The following is a 17,250-nucleotide window of genomic DNA, read 5'->3' as shown; positions in this document are numbered from 1 at the left end:
TGAAATATACTTGTGTGGTGAGGTTTAGAAATATGCAATGCCGGCTGGGAGTGGTGTGCACATCTTCAGTCCCAACAAAGGCAGGCAGATCTCTGTGAGTTTGAGGCCAGCATGATCTACAAAGTGAGTTCCAGGACAGTCAAGGCTGTTAAGACAGAGAAACCCTGATCTGCAAAACACACAAAAACACAAACAAAAAAATGAAGTATAATGGCAATATTCCAGGGGAAGTATTTTCTCTGCCCAAAGTATATGATCTATCTAAAGGCAATGGGGACACAAGGCATACAATCTAGGGTCCTGGTCTTGTGCACGCTACATTTGAAATCAGCACACAGATTACATGGACTCAACCACTACCCATCAACGACACAAGGAGCATTTGAGACAGTTTTTATTAATACGAAAAGCGAAATGAGCACGCTCTAAGGCATAAGGGAGGGTGCACCACCTCCAAGCTTAGGCGTTAACAAACCGTGACTACACTTCATGATTTCGTGTTTTCCTTAGTTTTAGCATCTACTGTCATCAACCCACTTAAGAAACTCATCCCCGAGAATACATAAGCATTACCAATCAAATACAAGTATTTAGAAAAGGCACTGTATAATAACACTGCCATCTGGGAGACACCGGTCTTCTGCATGTCAAGACACTCATGTCATCTACAATGTTATCAAGAAATGAATGCAGAGCAAATCCCTCGCTCTACCTCAGACTCACACCTTGTGCTTGAAATCACTTTCCGAAGTAAACGGAATAGGCAACTCTTACACACTCCTTTCAGACACTGGAGATTTCTGAATTGTAGTCGCAGCAAATGGCTCTGAGAAACATGTCAAGAAATCCAGGAACAGAACATCTTCCCTAGGCATCGCTTTGGAAGGTTCACTCAGAACCATCTCCTAGGTTATACTGCTAAATATCAGACACTTTCTAACTACTCATCTGGCCACAAGTCAATCGGTCTGAATAAAAGAGCTTCAAGTCACTTGAAGCCAACATTATTACAGCTTCCAGCGGAGAAGAGCATTTATGAACAAGGCGAGGCAATGGAGCAATAGTTTTCTTTCCCCTCTAAAGTATTTTTGTTATGCAAATTTCTGACTTGCATCTGATTATTGAGCTGTACATCTGTGGATATTAAGTGACAAATAGTTGGCTATACTTTTTAATACAGACCATTTGAATGGACTGGATAAAGTTGTATAGTTACACCTCAGTAGAGCTTACTTACCCTGCAAGGAGAAATATACACAGAAATCACTAGTTATGCTCCACTAATTATATCTAGGAATACTATTAAAAAAAGCATACACAACTTTAAGTCCTTTCTATACATTAGATAGCCCTCATAACATATGGAGTTGGGAGGGAGAGGAGCTCCATGTTAGCTCCTAGCCTGAGAGTCTTGCCAATGACCTGTTCTTGGTTTCCCAGTCAGACTGTTACTCAACATACAAACCTGAATGAAAAGTCAGACAGGTCATTGTGTAAGTGAAACTTCAGTTACTAATACTCAAATACATGTTAAAAGTGGCTTAGCACGTCATTTCCTAACACTTTCCCTTTAACTCAAGCCTCAAAGAGCCTGCTGGCATGATACAGCACTATTCAACAGCCAGCTATGCAGGCATTTGCTGCGGAAGGCCTAATGCAGAAGAACCTACAAGGAACAGTTGCTGCTCCAGATGTGACTACAGGGGTCTAGCAGACACAAGAGCACAGGCGCAAACGGGGAGATGGCTTCTGAGAGCTAGAACTGGCACTAAGATGAAGGGCATTACAGGAAGGCACAACGTGAGCATCTGATGTCAACTGCAGAAGTCAGAAACCACGCTAAGAGCCTCGGCCCAGCCCAGGACAACGGGGCCCCAGCCCAGGATGACGGGGCGAGGCCGGCACCATCCCCAACAGACTAACCTACAGAACAAACCAGAACAGAGAAAATGGCCAGTGGGATTCTGTCTTCCGCTTTCTCCTTGGAAGACTTGACTTCCAGAGAACACTGAAGAGACAAGTGAGGCTGTCCCCAAGCACCTGGCCCTTCTAAGTCACATCTGGACACTATCACCTACGAGCGACATGGTGAGGCTCACTTGCTCTCTCAAGAATCAGGTGGAAACTGTACCTGACTTTGGAAGAAAACCATTAAAATTTCAACTAACCCTAAAGATCCGAAATAAAAGAAGTCTCTCAAAAGTTCTAAGGCGGTGTCTGTCCCTGCATCTTAACCTCGGCCAGGTCTCTGACGGTCAACAATCCTTGTGAACATGGAAGGGAAGCGAGGAGGGGCTAGGACAGAATTAGGTTTAGAAACAAAACGGCTGACTGTGCCGTACTCTAAGCATGAGTCTTCAGTGTCCAGAGCGTGCCCAATAAATCCCTGCACAAACCGGAGGGGACAATCCCCAGCAGGTGCTCTGCAGATGACTAGATAGTCTGTAAAGCTTTCTTTGCAACACGGTCTGGCCCCTCCTCAGACTGGCTCTTCATTCCCATCTTCCACATCTCTACCCTGTCATCTAATGCCCAGATGGCAGCATTCTCCCCATGCCCGGGGAGGGCCACTGCACTAAGGAACAGGACAGTACAAGAACTCCTGGAGTAAAAGCAGCACACATCCACTGCCCTGATCATTAGGGGATCTCTACAAACCAGTTGCCTTTCATCATTTGCTGAAGAAACTTCCAAACACTTTCAGCACTCCCAATCGCCTACACCCTCATCCTGAGAATGCTTATGGAAACCAGACACTCAAGACTTCACACACCTCCTGACTGGAGGAGCAGTGAGAGGTGATGGTCCTGTGTCTGCGGCAGGGAGGACTCCCCAATGGAACAGTGATGGGCTGTCTGTCCAAAACTCTTCAGACTCTGGATTTAGAAGTATTGTTTTAAGAAAACACACAATATGATGATTAAATTTTAAAATGACATTATGTCTTTTATTATGATGGATTGACTGAGCATGAGGAATAGCTGTTGGTGATCTCGAAAACAACGCACTGGAAAGCATCTTCATCTCAGAGTTTATTGGGTTGCACCGAAGGAACAGCGGGTGGTTACACAGTTCTCTCACTCACTTTGGAAAATCTAAAGTACTTGCAAATTCTTAAGAATACCTTGACCACTGGATTAGAAGAGTAAGCATAGTATAACCCAATTTCTTAGTAAATAATGTCTTACAAATAAAAATACATTTAAAATCGCTTTAAACGCATTCTTTACAGGTAATTCAGCATATGTTTGTATCACTTATGTTTAAGAATTAAAGCAAGTGTATTTATTACTCTGATGGAAATGAGGGAGATCCCTCTCTCATGCAATATACAGGGATACTATTCAAGTCGACAGGGAAGGAAATCCCATTCTTCCTACTGTCATGTCCATACATAATCATCTACAGTGATCAGTGCGGAGGCCTACGGCCTTCCCCACAAGTCAGACATACATTTTCAGTTCACCAGAAGCACCTCGTATCTATAATTAATTTATCCTGGAGCCCAACAAGCCCTCTAAACCAAGCTCCCAAAGGACTCGGGGCCATCAGTAATTAATAAAATCACTCGGAGGGTCATGGCTGTTCCTTAAGAGTGCAAGTTCAACCTGTCAACACCAGAGGTGATCATCTTATAGTAATTTATACGGAATTCCATTTAAAGTCTTTATCCAGGTATAACATATGAAAACAGTCTTTCCACAAGCAAAAAATGTGGAAACATTTAAAAAATAAGGAGTCGTTTTTTAAAGTAACTGATCAGATTCCATAGGCTACTCTTGGAAACAGGACCTTGCTGGATAGAATCCCTTCAATCAGCGGCGTTTTGCATGCACTTAACTGGACCGATTCTTCTGTGTTGTTCTATGAGCTCACCAAAACATAGATCATGCTGAAACAAAGAAAGATGCTGTTAATTCAAACACTCCTCATCACAAAAACTAAGGACAAAAGAGTTGAGCCCGCTTTATATATCCTGCCCATACACGGTATCATAGCATCATAGAAAAGACCACAGCCAAGTTCAGAGTGTGGTTTTAAGTTGCATTTATGGACTTTTGCCTACTGCCCCGTTTCTTTTCAAATTTTAGCAAGCAGAACAGTGTGACCGAGCATTCAATGAGGACCAGCATCACAGGAGGAGCATCTCTGGAGAGCCGGCTCGGAGCTGCAGCTGCTCGTCCTCCCCAGGCAGGACCTCACTCAGCCTCCAAGCTCTCTCAGGAGGCTGTGCTCGTTACTAGTCCCATTCTATGCAAGGGAACACAAGGGAGGAGCATTACAATTACAGCCGACAACAACTCTAAGCAACAGAAATGGGGACAAGAAGGTGTACAACGGGGGGGGGGGGGGCGGGAGGGGACGACAGTGAGTACGTGACTTAGGCCCACAAAGTAACAAGGGCAATTCTGTATCAACAGTGACGTTAGAAAGGCATTGGGAGGAGGCAGAGGAGGGGGAAATATAATCAAAACATAGTGTATGAAAGTCTAGAAATAATAAAAAAAAGATTTTAAAAAATGGGTGGGGGCACTGGGGATGGTACACACTCTTATCCCCAAACAAAACTAGGAGCTGAGCAGACATGTCCTGGTGAACATTCCCTACTACGTGCGTCTCCAATCCAATACTCCTGTGTTTTCTTTCCACAGGTATACTTTAAATGCCTACTACAGTCCAGTAACCCAAAAGTTAGCTAAAACAACTAAGACCACGGGGGCCATGGTGGCACATGCCTTACATCCCAGTATTTGGGAGGCAGAGGCAGGTGGATCTCTGAGTTTGAAGCTAGTCTGGTCTACAGAGTGAGTTCCAGGACTGCCAGGGCTACACAGAGAAACCCTGTCTTAAAAAAAAAAAAAAAAAAAAAAAAATAGGGGGCTGGAGAGATGGCTCAGTGGTTAAGAGCACTGACTGCTCTTCCAAAGGTTCAATTCCCAGCAACCACATGGTGGCTCACAGTCATCTACAATGAGACCTGGTGCCCCCTTCTGGCATGCGGGCACACATGGAAGGAATGCTATACACATAATAAATAAATTTTTAAAAAAATAAAAAATAAAAAAATAAGAGCTTGAAAATTAGCAAGAAAAAGAGATGGAATGTCACCATTCAGGACCTCGTCCTAGCTGGGGGATGGCACAGTAGTAAAGGTAAGGGTCACACCAGAAAGACTGAGCCTATCACAATGCTTCACCTATGGGCAAAGTTTCCAGGTGCACAGACGACAGCCTCTCAACAACCTAACACTTCGTTTGCCCTTTTCTATAATGGAAATTTATAATTTAGAAACAAATGTGAACAGAATTAATAGATAATAAATATAAATCATTCCCACTTACAATAGCTAATTTTTAATACTTTTATTATTTTATGTATTTGGGTGTTTTGCTTGCATGTCTGTCTGTGTGCCACATGTGTACAGTACCCTCAGAGGTCAGAAGACGGCACTGAACCCCCGGAACTGGGCTAAGGGTTATGGTTATGAATGCCATGTGGTTTCACACTTACCCGTATAGGTAGTAAAAAAAGGCTAGCAGGTAAAAAGCTAGTTTGCACCATCCTTCCTTCTGACAGTAGGCTAGAATGTCTGCATTCATGATGGTCGTCGGGTCATAGAGTCCAGGGCCACTCATCACTGGTCTACTCATGTACCTGAAAGAAACACAGTCGTTACAGGAGAGGAGGTGTTTGCTTCTCCAGCACTTGCTACGGGAGCAGCGCTCCAGACACACAGCACACCTTTGCTTGCAGGTCCAATTCCTTACTTTTACATCTATATCTTAAAACTATAGACACTAAATAACAAGAATGGGACAGCTATATCTGGTCTCTTGAAGCTCAGAGATGCAAGAAGAACAGGAGGGAAAGTTAGGTGTCTGCTTTCTTCTTTTTAAGATTGGTATCTACCATTATGTGTGTGAGTGTTTGCCTGCATGTATGTATGTGCACCATGTGTGTGTGTTTGCAGTGCCACAGAGGCCAGAAAAGGGTGTCAGACAGTTATAAGCGACCATGTAGTGCTGGGAACCAAACCCAGGTCTTCTGGAAGAACAGCTGGTGTTCTTATTGCTGAACCACCTCTTGAACTCCAAAGTGTTTTTTTTTAACTTTTTATCTCAACATAATTTTACACTCCCAGAAGGAGCAGGGTCCTCACCCAGAGTCTCCCCATGTTACATCAGCCACACTTGCTTTACAGCCCTGCTCCTTCCACCTCTAGCCATGAGTACAGTTTCTCTGAAAACTCCACTCGGTTACAGACATAATAGCACTCTACACCGGAACAGTCTTAAATGTGTCTCCTAAAAGTGAGAGATAGGAGGTTCTGATGTGTCCATTCAAACAAAGCTTTCTACTTATGGGCAATGGAGGAAAAACTCTATTCAGGTCAGGCATTAATTATGTAAGCTTATACAATCTGATTTCATCTATAAAATACTAAATGCTTTAAAAGTTATAAGATAAGAAATGAAAACTATAGTATGAAAAGACAAGTATGGAATATTCAAGCTTCCACGACGTTTAAAATGGCAGCACGAAGCTGAGCCACTAAAGTATGTCGGTGACGGAGACGGCTTGACATTTGGCTCAGGTCATCTCCTCAGGCCGGAAGTGCTGGACCTACATCTCTGAGTTCACACGTGCACATGTACATTACAGACAATTCACTTACTTATACACATCAGACTTGTATGTGCTATGTCAAAGCTCCTTTAAGGACTATGGAAGCAAGCCCGGCAAGGGCACAGCGACCTGAGCTGAGTCAGTGCTAGCTAACTCCGAATCTGCCTATAGACATACAGTAGTAAAGATGACCGGAGCAACCACAGCCAAAGTAAAAGTTAGTTAAGAAAACATGTAAGCGTATTTAAGTATTACCTCCAAATATGATATGCCAAAAGGGGCATATTGAGACCCAGTGTGAGCCACTCTGCTGCACAGAGAAACATGACACAGAAGAAAGCATGGATGAGGTACTCTGGAAGAACGAGCTGAAAGGAAAACAAAGCCATTATCACACTGCCTGGCTCGCAGCTGCTTATCTGGAAAGCAAGTGGCAACCAAGCTTTCATTTTAAAACATCACCTAGAATTGGAAATCAAAGATGCTACTGAGTCCTACCTCCATATTTGACTTTTTACTGAAAGTGATTATAGCAAACTGGCCAAGGGATATGAAGCTTTTACTACAACAATAAGAAGAGAAATTTAAAACTCAGGTTCTTAGAGAAGCAAGTTAAACTGCAATTACCCCCAGATTGTTCCGTTATTTGTGAGTCAAGTAGAAGGCTTTCATCTCCATCATTCAGCAATAAGAATACAAAAGTGAGATAATAACCAGAGCACATGCAACATGATAAAAAATCCAGAAAACAAACTCCCGTTTTTAAGTTTATGTTAGTTTTTAAGCCTTAGACGAAACCAAGACTGCTGCATGTACAATATTTAGCAGGTCACATCACTTTCCCACAGGCTGTGCAATGGAAAGCCAACCAGCCAACATCTCAGCACAGCTGGGGCGAACACTGAGCCATACAATGCAAGGGACACATTTTCTGCAATGTAGGAGGGAAAAGACGCGATTCTTAACCATGAAGAAATTGCCAGGTCCCAGAGTTCCCATTAGCCTTGTGTTCTCTTATGCCTACCTATCAACAAAATAAAAATACTACATGGCCAAAGACCAGCAGAATCTCAGACCTCAAAAAGAAAATAAGCCTTTTGGTAAGTAGTAACGAGGAAAAATTAATTCAAACGACATGCATTTATAAAATGACCAAGAGTTAATGATTTGTTTTAAATCACTCTTTATTCTTAGGGTTCAATCTAATCTAATGAGCTATTAAATAACATATCAAAACTATCTGCAGCTACTTCTACCTGAAACCCTAAGTCACCGCTGCGAAGTCTAGGTTATCAACTAGCTGTGCACCAAGTTAGGATAGTGAGTCAGGTCCTTCCTGTGTAAGCCATGCTGTAAAAATAAAATCATCCTGCATATTCAAGCCCAACTTCTAATACCCCATATTACTTTTTCCAGCTGAAAGCCATATATGGTGAACTAACTTTCCCCAGAGTTAGAAATCAAACCCAGGGCATGTCACATGTTCTGAGCAACACTCAGAACTGAGTTATATCCCCAATCCCACCATCAGATTTTTAATCAACATTATTTTAAATAAAATCCTAGTAGAGTCAACTAATCTAAGTCACTAACCAGATGCTTTCTACAAATTTAGCAATAATAAGTAACTAATATAAGCTCCATATATGCATGCATGCATATTCACATATGTATCGATTTCAGGCTAAATTTCTATAGACAAGAAAATGTCAAAGGACATCTTTGAAACTCAGTAACTAGAACCAGAATAGACCAAGAAGCATGCACTACAAGCTCCACTGGAACTGCTCTTGTAACAGCAGTTTAATTAAAGGGCAGGATGCTGCTTTAAACCCTGTCCAGCCTACTTCAGCCCTGAAGCCACTGAGGCCTATCAAAATGAATGACTTTGCAACTACTTAGACTGAGGGGAGAAGAACGTGCCTCTGGAGCCACACACCCCCCACACCAGACTTACCCTTAGAGAGCGCTACTCCTGCATTCTCCTGCAGCTTGACCATTCCAGTAAGAACCAGACCCCACTGTCGCTCCTCAGAAACGTCCAGAAGCATCTATCACGTACTTCTCACAAAAAGCTGAGCTCTCCAATCATTCAGTTACCACAGAACTCATTCTGTTCATGACCCACAGCTCATATTAAGACTAGTATCAAGAAAAAAATTACCTCTTGCAAACATGGCTGAAATGATTCGGACTGAAACATGTATTCTCTTGGTAAGTTTACATTTTAAAAAATAATACTTGTCTTCCCCCATACTTTGGCAGAACTGTCAAAACAAACTTAAATAGGGAAAGCTGTCAGATGCACTGCTGTTCAGCCAATTATGGGCACCCTCTCCAAAACACAGCTCTTGGGGCTACAACGACGGCCTTCCCCTCCGGAGCTGCAGGCGTCCAAACACATGTCCTCTCTCAGTGTGAATTCCCTTCCATTGAGAAAAGTCAGAAATCACACACTACATTCTATGATGAAATTTGTCCCTCTTAAAGTTACAATAAATTAAGAAAACACAGTTTGAGCTTCAGAAACCAGGATGTCTAGCTTGCAACTGTGGTCTCTGCCTTAACCTCTGACCTGAGCCTTGGTCACAGCACCTGGACCTCATAAAGCAACTCAATCAACTAACTGTCCTACTTGTGAGAGTAACTATTCACCTCTGAACAAAAAACTCCAGAGAAACACTTCTGTGCCAGGCCTGACACCCAGGGAAGTGTTTGTTTGATTCTAGCCAGCAACCTCACCATCTGAATATCGGAATTAACAAACTGCTGAAGAACATGAAATACTATTAACAGACCAAAAGATTCCAGCTTCCTGACCGCCTGACAACCGCTTTTAAGGACTGAGGCAAAGACGCTCTACAGTGCACACCAGTTACTTTCCAACCAAAAACAGCTCTGGTGTCTTTCTTCTTACAGCAAGGGAACCAGGAAATTAAAACTTGGGATTGTACCTACACGGAGCCTGGCGGTAAACATTCTCCACGGACACACTGGAGAGCTACACGGAGCCTGGCGGTAAACATTCTCCACGGACACACTGGAGAGCTACACGGAGTCTGGCGGTAAACATTCTCCACGGACACACTGGAGAGCTACACGGAGCCTGACTGTAGCGTTCTCCACGGACACACTAGAGAGCTGCTGCACCGCTCACATTTACAAGGGTCAAGTGGCACAGGCTTCTCCAAGTAAGAGTCTGAGAACGCGCCTGCGCTGGTCTCCTCCAGTCCTGAACCAGTACTGAGGGGTAACCCTGTTTCTACTGTTTGCTGCCTTATCACAAGCGGCTCTTCAGTTTCTCACCAATTAGGCCAAATCAAACCAAATCAAACAGGCTAGGGAATTTTCCTCAGATGCTAAAGTGTATCTAGACTCAACCACAGAGACACATTATTAATAAGTCTAACACAGGAGACTGTTTCAGAACTCTGAGGCAGATACAACAGACTGGGACATTTATATTCAAACTGCTAGCTACAAAATTCTGGCATCTTGAGGCATCACCACAAACAAGACTGTGCCCCAAGCCCAGAGCTGCAACAAAAGCTGAGACAGCAAATGCATGAACCCATTTACTTCACCAGCCACATAACCAGAGATGAAAGCAGACATGGCAGCTAAGTCCACACTAGAGTCCATGTGTCCAAGCCACAGCCTGAGAAGAACTTCCCAGGACTAATGTTAAATCTGACATTGGCCACCTTTCAAATACTGCACTACATAATTTAATACAGATGTGCCTATGGCCATAACATAAAAAAAAAGCATACGCATTTAACAGCTTTCCCTACTTGACTGGGCCAGCAACAGCAAGCAAACATTTGCATAAAATATGAAGTTTCATGAAATCATATCCTCAACAGGCATATGAACAAGCACACTGAGAACAACACAGATACAAACGCCCTAGCCCACCCGCGAATGATGTGGCATTGAAACATTCAACTTTTAAAAAAGCAGTACACACCTTTAGTGCAATTTTGACTCTTTTAATCTTTTTGACCTTTTCAACTGTCTTTGGCCGACAATGTAAAAAGCAGATTGGAAGAATGTTAGTACGGCGGCTGACGTCACCAGATTAATAACACAGCAGTTGAGTCTGACAGCAAAGGGGACTTTTTATTCTGCCTACTTCAAGAACATTCAAGACAACATGCTACTGAGAAGACTGGTCATCTTCGGGTTACATCAAGTTAAAAGCAAGTAAATTTTTAAAATCTAAAGATAAATGTGATGTCATAACTTACAGGATTCAGGGTATTACACTGGTCTATAGGGTTCTTATAATCAGTCTTCAGCTCATCAAACGCTATGATCTAAAATGAAATTACAACAATTAGAACCACTCATTTTAACATACAGTGACAACAAGCGTGCCCCAACCATCAGAACATTGCAGAATAAAACAAAGTGTAATATTTTGGTACCAATTTACACAAAAACTCCAATGTGCCAAAAAGAATAAGAATTAAAGCCCTGAAACATGTCATTGTGACTACAACAACTTGAGTCCACTGTGACCTCAAATTTCATTTTACCCAATGCTTCCAGTCCAGTTGTTTCCTCCATGTGAAAGAGCTCTTCCTACCTAGACAGCCACTGGTGCAAAGTGTTCCTCATCCTGAAAATCCCTCTTCTGGTCCCACTCCCTCTGTAGTTGTTCCCTGACTCAAACTGTATCCTTGTGAGCATCTCTTCTTTTGCAACCCTGTTAGTCTGGCATCTCTCGCTCTGGAATACTGCATTTGCATGCAGATGTGTCTGTCCCAGGGGACTGTGTGGGCCTTGGGGAGAAAGGCCATTTTTAATTATCCGTGCAACCCTCTCCCTCGGCACAGTGCTCTGAGACTCTAGAATGGACTCCAACAATTCAATTTATTCCCAATCATATACATTGCTAAGGCTCATGTTTCTAGGAGAACACAGCTTTACACCTAAGTGTCTTAACATTCAGAACTGCAAAGTTAAAAATGTACAAAGAATCAAAGCGAGAGATACACGCCACTTTGTGGTATTAACTTAGGTGTCAGAAGCCAAAGCAGAAGGCTTGTGAGGACCTGTTGTCTCTCTTGCCTTCAGATGTGTATGGGACTGCTTGCTGTCATCAGCAATGGTTACATATTTCTAGCTTTCACTGTGCCCACTTTTCAGGTAAAATTCTCCATTTCAAAAGAGTACAGGTTTCCTTAATCTCTAGACATATATAAAATATCCTAGTCTTCTGTGATTAAAAACTCCAAACAGAAATAGAAGGAAAAGTAACTGAAATATTAAAATGTAATATCCAAGGAAACCAGAAAATGAGAGGAAGGGCATGGGAGGAACTGGAGGAGAGAAAAGAAATGGAGAGGCATGAGATAATTTCGTTTTAATTTTAAAAATGTAAAAAAAAAAATTACTTAAAAAGATAGACGACTATTGGGCGGAGGCCCCCGCTCAGCCAGAGGCGACACCAGCCTCCGGGGGTGCCAGTGTCTGCTGCCAGCAGAACTGAAGCTGGGGAAAACACCAGAAATGGGGCCTCAAATCAGGTGTGGAGGCAGCAAGAGGATTCACATGTTACCTTTTCACCAGCCTGAAAACGAACTTTACAGAAGCCACCTACAACTCACACACGCGGAGGAAGAACAGAAGCAGCGAACTATGCTGAGCCACAATAAACACCCCGGTTTCCATGGGACTTTTAAGCACACCCTTCTACAGTCCTAGAATTACAAAAATAAGATCATCTCAAGTTAAAAAAAAAAAAGATTTAAAAATGTAATATTCAGGGCAGCAAAGTTTTTCACTGTGTACATTTTTATGGCCCAGGGTCTAAGTATTAATTAATGTGCAGCACATTATTGAATGGATGGGAGCTTTAAAAGTAGGGAAAAAAACACTAGGCTAAAAATTTTAAATGTAAAGAACTCAACAAAAGGAATTTCCTTTGTCAATGATTTCTAGCACAATAAATGTTGAAAGCACAAATGTGTAGTTTAGCAGAAAGAAACTTTGATCAGCTAGCTATAAATATTAATGGTCAGCTACACCACATTATCCACAGATAATCCCCAGTCTACTTCAGTAGCAGAAGTTCAAGACAAGGGCCATAACTACAATAATATTGCATTTAGCAAGACTCAAATTAATAGCAAATTAACACAAAACCATTTTTGGAAAACAGGGCTTCGTGTAACTCAGAATCAAGTAGCCAAGGAGTTGGGGGACTTCTGGTCATCCCGTCACTACCTCCTCAGTGCTGGGATCACAGGGGTACAGCCCTCTGCTGGTCTGTGTGGTGGGATGGATGCAGTCTGAGACATAGAGGGTTCACCAACCGAGCCGCATCCCTGTCAAAACTTTTTTTGATTAAACAGTTTCTTTCAAGTAAACTGTTGAATGGGTCTCTGACAGAGCAATGGACACTAGACATATATTTGAAATTATTCCCCAAAGAGTCCAGTAATTATCTGAACTAAGGAATCCCTGGGTCTAAAAGCTCTCCACGGATCTGTGATACAATCTCTAAGTCTGTAACAGTACTTAAAAGTATCTTCTACCTTATCTAGACACCTTCCTTTCTAATGAAATTACCCATTTTCTAAAAGAGCACTTTGGGGGTTTCTTAAACATGCAATGTGGAAAATGTGGGGAAAGCACCCAGCACAACTCTCTTCTATTCATCTCCACCGTCCCAAAGGGCATCTGTAAAGCCACATCTACAGATGGAAAAGGAGCCGGACACTTCGGATTCATCGGAAGCCATGGTAGGGCCAGCTCACATTCCTAAATTATCTTAGTGTTCTACCACCAAAAGGCAGAAGATGCCATTCCAGTTTTTGGTTCCTACTAACGAGCATTTTGAAGTAGCAGTCACTTCTGACCCGGTGACCAGCCTACACCAGCACTCACCACTCCACAAGGCTCTATCTGAAAGTACAATGGCACTGCTTAGAAAAATGAAAGGGGCCTAGGAGACTTCTGCTACATGTTACTGCTGCATGTTACTGGTCAGGCACACGATCGTGATGGAACCCACTTCTTCATTCAAATTATATCATTATTCCAGAAGGTATTGGAAGGGCAGGAACAAATGAGATCAACTTTTAAAAATTGGTGATCTCCTGGGAGCTCTCAGTGCTAAGGTGGTAGAGAAACTATCTCAAATAGAACTGTCACCGGGGCCAGGCACAGTTAAGACGCACGTCCACCCTATGAGGAGCTGAAGGTTTCTGAAATTTTCAAAATCATATTAAAATTCCTCTATTAAATCAAGCAGCCCTGGCCACAGAGGTGGGTTGGAAGGTTGTCTTCTGAAAAGCTCCCGCGATTCAAGTATGACTTAAGGGGAAAACTTGGAAATGTGGCCAACTTAGTAATCAATCCAAGCTGCTTCAAAGTCCACCAGGAACCAGTATCCGAACCAGGGTGTCCTACTAGAAAAGCGCCCCATCAGATAGTGCTGCAAAGCAGAGTTGGAAATGCGGCTAAAGTAGCTTCTAACTATCTGATTTTGGCCGTGCTCCAAGGAAGCCTTAAAAGGCAAGCTGTTATTCAAGGATAAAAATTCGGAAAACTTCACGCCGAGAGTCGCCGCTCGGAGCGCACTGGGCATCCTCCCGGATGGAGGACGCGGGCAGCCCGGGCGCAGCCACGGCGCCGCCCGGCCGCCCCGCCCAGCCCCGCTCGCGAATAGCGGAGCGCGGCCTGAGCCCGCAGGGGCGGCGCGGACACCGGGCTCCCGAACACCGGGCCCTCCGGACCCCTCGATCGGGAGCGCGCAGCCCCGCGTCCGCCGCCCCTGCGGCCGGGCCACGTCCTGGGCGCGCGCCGGCCGCCGGGGCCCCGGCTCAGCTGCGGGCCCGGAGCCGCGAGAGGTTGCGCAGTCGCTTGCCCTCCTTCCCCCTGCCCCGGCTACTCACGTGCCAGATGGCGAAGAAGATGAGCGCGGCGGTGAGCAGCAGCGCCAGCATATAACAGAAGGCCGCGAAAGTGAACGCCATGGCCGGGGAGGAGCTGCCGGGCGCGCCGGGGCCAGCGGAGAAAGACGGCGCACGGCCCTCTGGGTAAAACCATTCACTTCCCCCGGCCTCAGCCGCCGCCGCCGCCGCCGCGGCCTCCGCCCGGCGCGCCTGCGCACAGGGTCGCCTGCGTGCGCGCCCCCTGATGGACGGCGTCTGCCTAACAGTTCTGTTGTCAACAGTTGATCTAGTTTATTTGAATTGTCGTTAAATGAATGCCTAGTTTTTTCCAGAGACTGTTCTCCTGCTTGAGATGCAAAAATAAATTTAAAAGTGCCCGTATTGAAAGGATTTAATCTACTCCCAGAAAGGAGCGACTAAATAACAATGTTACAACCTGTAAGCAGGTAACCATGCGTGCTATGAAAGGTCATAGAAGGGCACCCAGCCCTCCTCTGAGCACCTATTCCTCCTTGAAGCTACTCTGAGGTTTATGTGATGATAAATCCAAGCAAAGAGAAGGGAGCGCTGATAATACGGGGAAATGGTTAGAATGAGCAAAGGTAGAGATGGAAAAAAAAAGAAAGGATAACTTGTGTGCAAATAGCATTAGGTCTGTTAGTGGAACTTGCGTGAAAGAGCAGAGAGAGGTCAATTCATAGACACCAAAATATGTTCAGTGCAGAAACTCAGGTTATAACCAGACCCCCGAAGTTTTCGACCTTTTTTGTTTATCATAGGATTTCAAAGATTTTGTTTTTCTCATTGCAACCCTGTAACATCATAAAGACTGCAAATTAGAAAGTCAGAGGTGGAGAAAAAGAAACAAAAACAAAATAAAATTTCTTCAGAGCAGAACTTGTTTCACATGTAATGGGGGCTGCAACCCACAGAAGAATTCACCCCAACTCGCTGCTGCTGGTGGTGCAAGTGAAAACTACTCAAGGCTCCTTAAGCAAGAAAGACGTGCCAAATTCGCACTGGAATTTGCTCACACTAGCAAATTGTATAGAATGGTTTAGAAGGTAAATCCAGTCTGTCTGAGAGACTCTGCAGTGGTGGACATTTGCCCTACCAGAATCCATCCGCTACAACAGCCACTGGCTACTTGTAGATGCAGAGTGGCTAACATGGGTAAGGAATTGAACTTTAAATTGTGCCTCACTTTAATCAATTAAAATTTATTTTAACGCTACATTCATTTCTATATTGTGTAAGCACACACCCATTGGTCTGCGGTGAAAGGAGGAAGCCCTGAGTGACTGTGTGCATTATTGACGTGGGCGTGGCCATATCAAGTATTCTAAAGCCTCAGATCCACAGGAAAATGGCAAATCCAACAACACCCCCAGACTCAGGGAAACGGCAAAACCCTTCTCTGATCTGTGTGTGGATGCTCCTACTGAGGTTCACTAACCCGCCTCCTTGTTCAGCTATATGCAATAGCCTCTTCTTCCTGTTCACTGTACACAATAAACACGCAGAGGATGTTGTGCTTTCTCCAGCCAAGAGCCCAGTCCACCTGACCCCAGCTGTTCTGTTCTTTTATTTATTTACTTGACACCCCCGTCAGGTCCATTCCTGGAGACCATGCAACGATTACTTGCACGGTCAGTGAACAAATTAGAGGAATCAGTTCTACTATGTGGATCCTGGAGATGGAACTCGCGGTTTAGCCAAATGCCTTTACCCATGGACCCACCTCTCCAGTCCTCAGCTGAACTTCAAATACTGCACGCAGCTAAGGTAGTGAACAGTAAAGGTCTGTATCACCAGGATAATATGGCGTGTGAAAATTGTACCTTTCAGATAGGCTCTCTCCAGTCCTGGAGGATCTGATGCTCTCTTGTGGTCTCCATTGGCACTGCACACACCTAGGATGTGGAGGCAAAAGATCCATACACATAAACCAAAAACAAACTTTTAATAGTTACTGGGCCACACTGGTCATATTGCTAGCACTCAGCGTCCTCATGTGACTGAGTTAATATGCGTACAGGATATGTCTGACATCACAAAAATAAAAACTACCAAATGAACTGTGTAGAATATCTCACAGCTGTAAACTGCTGGCGAACGCATCCTCTTTAATGAGGGCAAAGAGCCAGTTGAATCAATCAACCACGCAAGGCAAGAGACAAGGGAACTAATAAGTCTACCTGACGTTTTGGAGGGCCATTACCAACAGTGAACAATCTATGCCCTGGGTCCAAACAGCTCCCAGGATTCACATTAACTCTCAAAACACAGGAGTATTTGTAGTACACATTAAGTCCTGGCTATAGTATATACAGAGATGGAGCTGGATGCTGACTGACCTCGGCACTCTCTTTCCTTCTGCCTCTCGGGGCTCTTTTCCTCCTTGGGTCAAGCTGTCTTTCCATCAGTTTGCCTGCACACCCCCTATTAATCAGGCCCTACAACTCATATAACTAGACACTGCCAGTCAGACATTGGTGATCTAAAAGATAAGCCCTACAAAGCATTCAGTGTTATCATTTATAAAGACACGTGAGTGACCCGAGGCTGGTCCCAGAAGGGGTGATGGCGGATCACCCGAGGCCTCGATGAGTCCCCTAGTGGGTGGCCTGAGGCCTCCATGGGAGACAGACAGATATGCCAGGCAGAGAGAGTTTGGGTATAGAGTTTATTTAGTGGGTTATGGAGGGGAAAGGGG

The 17,250-nt window shown here is 44.1% G+C and overlaps 1 protein-coding gene across 2 annotated transcripts; it reads right to left on the bottom strand.

Annotated features, from left to right (window-relative positions):
* Positions 1-3,019: 3,019 nt before the first annotated feature.
* On the bottom strand, positions 3,020-14,702 carry Cnih1 (cornichon family member 1). 2 transcript variants are annotated; one of them, XM_087911990.1, is made up of 6 exons: positions 14,535-14,702; positions 10,878-10,946; positions 10,598-10,645; positions 6,883-6,995; positions 5,512-5,655; positions 3,020-3,892 (listed from the first exon to the last, which is right to left on the bottom strand). In XM_087911990.1, the coding sequence occupies exons 1-6, from the start codon at positions 14,613-14,615 to the stop codon at positions 3,865-3,867; spliced, it is 483 nt and encodes a 160-aa protein (XP_087768116.1). In that variant the 5' UTR covers positions 14,616-14,702; the 3' UTR covers positions 3,020-3,864. The 2 variants fall into 2 exon arrangements, with proteins under 2 accessions (XP_087768116.1, XP_087768117.1); XM_087911991.1 differs by lacking the exon at positions 10,598-10,645 and having other exon boundaries at positions 14,535-14,698.
* Positions 14,703-17,250: the final 2,548 nt, after the last annotated feature.

Source organism: Myodes glareolus, chromosome 12, assembly GCF_982192425.1.
Source record: "Myodes glareolus chromosome 12, mMyoGla1.1, whole genome shotgun sequence".
Lineage (NCBI taxonomy): Eukaryota > Metazoa > Chordata > Mammalia > Rodentia > Cricetidae > Myodes > Myodes glareolus.
The sequence above is the reverse complement of the archived record's forward strand: the minus strand, read 5'-3'. Positions and strand labels throughout refer to the sequence as shown.